Here is a 6,000-nt window from a genome sequence, read left to right on the forward strand (position 1 = left end):
ACAAAAATTTTTATAAGAATAAAATTTTGAGAAATTTTTCTATAGAAATAAATTTTTACAAAATTTTCTATAGAAACAAATTTTTACAAAATTTTCTATAGAAATAAAATTTTGACAAAATTTTCTATAGAAATAAAATTTTTACAAAACTTTCTACAGAAATAAAATGTTGACGAAGTTTTACATAGGAATTAAATTTTGAGAAAATTTTCTATGGAAATACAATTTTGACAAAATTATTTTAGAAATAAAATTTGCACAAAATTTTCTACAGAAATAAAATCTTGACAAAATTATTTTAGAAATAAAATGTTCACAAAATTTTCTATAGAAATAAAATCTTGGCAAATTTTTCTATACAAATAAAATTTTGTGAAAATGTTCTATAGAAATAAAATTTTGACAAAATTTTCGATAGAAATAAAATGTTGACTAAATTTTCTATAGAAATAAAATTTTCACAAAAATTTTTATAAGAATAAAATTTTGAGAAATTTTTCTATAGAAATAAATTTTTACAAAATTTTCTATAGAAACAAATTTTTACAAAATTTTCTATAGAAATAAAATTTTTACAAAATTTTCTACAGAAATAAAATGTTGATAAAATTTTACATAGGAATTAAATTTTGAGAAATTTTTCTATAAAAATACAATTTTGACAAAATTTTCTGTGGAAGTAAAAATGTTGACAAAATTATTTTAGAAATAAAATTTTCACAAAATTTTCGAGAGAAACAAGATTTTGAAAACATTTTCTACAGAAATAAAATTTTGACAAAATTTTCTATAGAAATAAAATATTGGCAAATTGTTCTATAGAAATACAATTTTGTGAAAATTTTCTATAAAAATAAAATTTTGACAAAATTTTCGATAGATAAAATGTTAACAAAATTTCCTGTAGAAATAAAATGTTCACAAATTTTTTTTATAGCAATAACATTTTGAGAAATTTTTGTGTAGAAACAAATTTTTACAAAATTTTCTACAGAAATAAAATGTTGACAAAATTTTACAAAGGAATTAAATTTTTAGAAAACTTTCTATAGAAATACAATTTTGACAAAAATTTCTATAGAAGTAAAAATTTTGACAAAATTATTTTAGAAATAAAATTATTTAGAAATAAATTTTCTATAGAAATAAAATTTTCTATAGAAATAAAATGTTAACAAAATTTTCTATAGAAATACAATTTCGACAAAATTTTCTGTAGGTGTAAAAATTTTGACATAATTTTCTATAGAATTTAAATTTTGACAAAATCTCCATAGAAATAAAATTTTGTCAACATTTTCTATAAATTCATTATCTTTAAAAAATTTTAGTTTTCGTGTTAGATTCTACTACTAAGATCCATTGTGAGTAAGTTCTCCTTTTTTGTAGAAGTAGTAACTTTCCTTTGATGGTGTAAGCTAAAATCCTTATAACATTTAAAATTCGACACATTTACAACTCAAGGTATATTTATACACCCAAAAAAATTTCACTAGTAATAGAATAATAATGAAACATTTATTTTGAAGAAAAAGTTGGGCGATTTTTGGTAAAATTTTCTTCAAAATTTGGTAGATTATTTTTGGCACGTACGGTTATTTTTGGCAACCGTACATGCCAGGAGCCATCATGCACACCCATAGAAATATGCATGAAGGGCGTTCACACTGGAAAAATATTATCGTTTCTTGTCCTTAAAGTACGAATTCGTTTTTGCTTTGCATACAAGGCGCATTTCTCTGATATAAAGTTTTTTTTCCTTGTCCAAAAGCCGATAAACTTTTCAATTAAGTCGTTTTGTCCTTATACCTAAGTGATTCCACCTAATAATGGGTATATTTACATGAAACTTCAATTAAAAAAAGTTAAATTTTTATTTCTCTTCCAGGATACCGAATGCCTACTCCCGATAATGCTCCACAAGAGATGTATCGTTTAATGTTGCAATGTTGGGCTGCCGAGCCTGAATCTCGTCCACATTTCGATGAAATCTATAATGTCGTCGATGCACTGATTTTACGTTTAGAGAATAGTCATTAAACTCATTAGTCTCAGGGGTATAAAACAAATGGCCCCCAAAACTTAACCAGCACTGAAAGCACTCTCAAATAGCATCAATAGCAACATACTCCCCTCCATACCATGGAGCTCATGCATATATTAAAGAAGACGAAGATGATGAAAACCCCATTATAACCCCATTAATATTACATTAGATGTAATTTAAATGTCATATACCTACATACATACATAAATATTTGTTTTAATTTTTATGATTTTCATCAATTATATTAAATATAAAATAAGCTTGGCTAAGATAAACTCTATGTTACAAAAAAAGAAGAACATCATAATTAAGCAACAATGTTTGGAAAATTTGACATTTTTGTACATGGAAATTATGCCCATCAAAAGGAGGCTAATTTTGTCTTGACCCTAATACAAATGAATGGAATTTTACTGTGGCAACGAATATATTTTTGAAAGAAGGCTTTTTTTTTAGCGGAAAGATAAAAAATATTTTTGTATAGCATTTTACTCGGAAAAGCAAAAATAATCAGCAATAAAAACAAAACAAAAATATTCAATCTATAGAATATTTTTCTATTCCAATGCAATCGCTATCTTATCCCCTGGGTAATTCATAATTTCTTTAAAGCCAGTGTGTAAGGAGTGTGTGTGTTTGCTTTTCTTTTGCTTAAATCAATTCTCTATATTTAATTTTTTTTTTAATATTGCTTGGATAATGTGCCAAATCCTTATAAACCTATATATAAAACATAAAAATAACAACTACTCCGAACAAATAACAGAGATATTTTCTTAAAACAAATTTACCTAAACATAAAGTTTTTTTTTGTTTTTATTGTATTTTTTTTTTTCTAACTTTAAGTTTTAGTTTGTAATAATTGTTATTTATTTTACTATTTGTAATGTAAATTTTTTTCATTAAAAAAATAATATAAAAAAGAACAAAACTTTCCTTATTACAAAATATTAAAGAATGAAGGTCATAAGACCTTCATTCTATCCAAACGAATTTTTTATTATGGTTATTTTATTACATTATATTATAATTTCTTTCTCTACATTCATGTCTGATATATATGTGTTTGTGTGTTTTTTTAATTGTGTATAAATTCATTATTATTAATTATAAATTTCAATTGCCTTATTAAATGTTGTATACAATTTAAATTTTCTCTTATATTTAAAATATATCGTAAAGATTTTTTTGTCTTTATCATTTCTAATTCATTTTTGTTTGTTGTATGAGGAATTTACAATGGTATCAAATTAATATGATATTCAGATCATGTATAAGAATTAAGAGAACTTATTCTATGGTAAAATTATACATACATTTATTTAACTATAAATATATATAAATAAAACATTTATTTTCCGTAAATAAATCAGAATAAAGAAGATTCAAGTTGTTCGTTTATTTAATTTAAATGTATGGGGTTTCCTTACAACTGTCATTTACTGTAAATAATCGCGAGCCTAAAAGTATGCTACACTAATTTCGCAATACTATAGGTATTGAACCATGTGGCAACACTATAGCGCTTCAACGCTGCTTTTCAATTTCAAAATTTCGACACTAGATGTCGCTTCCAAGAAACTAATTGCAAATAATTTAATATTTCTAAATTAATTAATTAAAAAATTTAACCGTGAAAACAAGCTGTTTTTCAGCTTGAAAACTGAACATAGGACTCAGCTTTTGAAGCACAAAACAATTCACTTAATCAACGGCCCGTGTTCTGCTACTGTAAATATAGTAAACAATGTGATTTAATGTTTATTGACTGCTATACTTAATTCTTATGGTTTTCACTCGTTCGTAAGGTGCCCTAGTTTGAACTGGCAACATATTTTACAGAAAAAAAAATTGATAAAATTTTCTTTAGAAATTAAATTTTGACAAAATTTTCTATAGAAATAAAATTTTAACAAAATTTTCTATAGAAATAAAATTTTAACAAAATTTTCTATAGAAATAAAAGTTTGACAAAACATTTTATAGAAATAAAATGTTGGTAAAATTTTCTACAGAAATAAACTTTTGACACAATTTTCTATAGAAAAAAAAAATTGGCAAAATTTTCTATAGAAATAAAATTTTTACAAACCATTTTATAGAAATAAAATGTTGACAAAATTGTCTATAGAAATACAATTTTGGCAAAATTTTCTATAGAAATAAAATTTTTACAAACCATTTTATAGAAATAAAATTTTGACAAAATTTTCGATAGAAATAAGATTTTGACAAAATTTCTTGCAGAAATAAAATTTTAACAAAATATTTTATAGAAATAAATTTTTAACAACATTTTCTATAGAAATAAAATTTTGACAAAATTTTCTATAGAAATAAAATTTTGACAAAATTTTCTATAGAAATAAAATTTTGACAAAATTTTGCTATAGAAATAAAATTTTGATAAAATTTTCCATAGAAATAACATTTTAACAAAATTTTCTATAGAAATAAAATTTTGACTATAGAAATAAAATTTTGACAAAATTTTCTATAGAAATAAAATTTTGACAAAATTTTGCTATAGAAGTAAAATTTCGATAAAGTTTTCCATAGAAATAACATTTTGACAAAATTTCCTATAGTAATAAAATTTTGACAAAATTTTCTATAGAAATAAAATTTTGATAAAATTTTCTATAGAAATAAAATTTTAACAAAATTTTCTATACAAATAAAACTTTAACAAAATGTTCTATAAAAATAAAATTTTGACAAAACATTTTATAGAAATAAAATGTTGACAAACTTTTCTATAGAAATAAAATTTTGAAAAAATTTTCCATAGAAATAAAATTTTGACAAAATGATTTCTATTTTCTATAGAAATAAAATTTTGACAACATTTTCTATAGAAGTAAAATTTTGACAAAATTTTCTATAGAATTAAAATTTTGACAACATTTTCTATAGAAATAAAATTTTGTCAAAATTATCTATAGAAATAAAATGTTGACACAATTTTTCTATAAACATAAAACTTTCTGTAGAAACAAAATTTTCTATAGAAATAAAATTTTGCCAAAATTTTCAATAGAAATTTTCTACAGAAATACTATTTTGATCAAATTACTATAGAAACTAAATTTTGACCAGAAAATCTTGATCAAATTTCTATAGAAATAAAATGTTTGCAAAATTTTCTATAGAAATAAAATTTTGACAAAATGTTCTATAGATATAAAATTTTGACAAAATTTTCTATAGAAATAAAATCTTGATCAGAATTTAATTTAATGTTGACAAAAATTTCTTTAGAAATAAAATTTTTACGAAATTTTCTTTAAATTCAATAGTTTAGTTTTCATGTTAGATCATAGTATCAACGTTAAATGGTGAGTAAGTTCTCTTATTTTGTAGAGGTGGTAACCTTCCCTTTTTGGTGCAAGCTAACATCGTTAAAACATTTAAAATTCTACACAATTGCAATCCAAGGGATATTTATACAGTTTATTATACCCTCCACCATAGGATGGGGGTATATTAACTTTGTCATTCCGTTTGTAACACATCGAAATATTGCTCTAAGACCCCATAGAGTATATATATTCTGGATCGTGGTGAAATTCTGAGTCGATCTGAGCATGTCCGTCCGTCCGTCTGTTGAAATCACGCTAACTTCCGAACGAAACAAGCTATCGACTTGAAACTTGGTACAAGTAGTTGTTATTGATGTAGGTCGGATGGTATTTCAAATGGACCATATCGGTCCACTTTTACGTATAGCCCCCATATAAACAGACCCCCAAAGTTGGCTTGGGGATCCCCTAAGAGAATCAAATTTCATCCGATCCGGCTGAAATTTGGTAGATGCTTTTGGTATATGGTCTCTAACAATGCAAAAATTGGTCCACATCGGTCCATAATTATATATAGCCCCCATATAAAACGATCCCCAGATGTGGCTTGCGGAGCCTCTAAGAGAAGCAAATGTCATCCGATCCGGCTGA

The 6,000-nt window shown here is 23.9% G+C and overlaps 1 protein-coding gene across 4 annotated transcripts in view; it reads left to right on the top strand.

Annotated features, from left to right (window-relative positions):
* Positions 1–3,436, top strand: part of FER (tyrosine-protein kinase Fer) — a 272,860-nt gene extending 269,424 nt beyond the window's left edge. For all 4 annotated transcript variants that reach the window (XM_075292598.1, XM_075292599.1, XM_075292597.1 and 1 more), the window contains one exon: positions 1,889–3,436. In XM_075292598.1, the coding sequence (XP_075148713.1) occupies positions 1,889–2,040 (152 nt within the window). In that variant the 3' untranslated portion in view covers positions 2,041–3,436. The remainder of the gene's footprint in view (positions 1–1,888) is intronic.
* The last annotated feature ends 2,564 nt before the right edge of the window (positions 3,437–6,000 follow it).

This window comes from Haematobia irritans, chromosome 1 (genome assembly GCF_050003625.1).
Source record: "Haematobia irritans isolate KBUSLIRL chromosome 1, ASM5000362v1, whole genome shotgun sequence".
Taxonomy (NCBI): Eukaryota; Metazoa; Arthropoda; class Insecta; order Diptera; family Muscidae; genus Haematobia; species Haematobia irritans.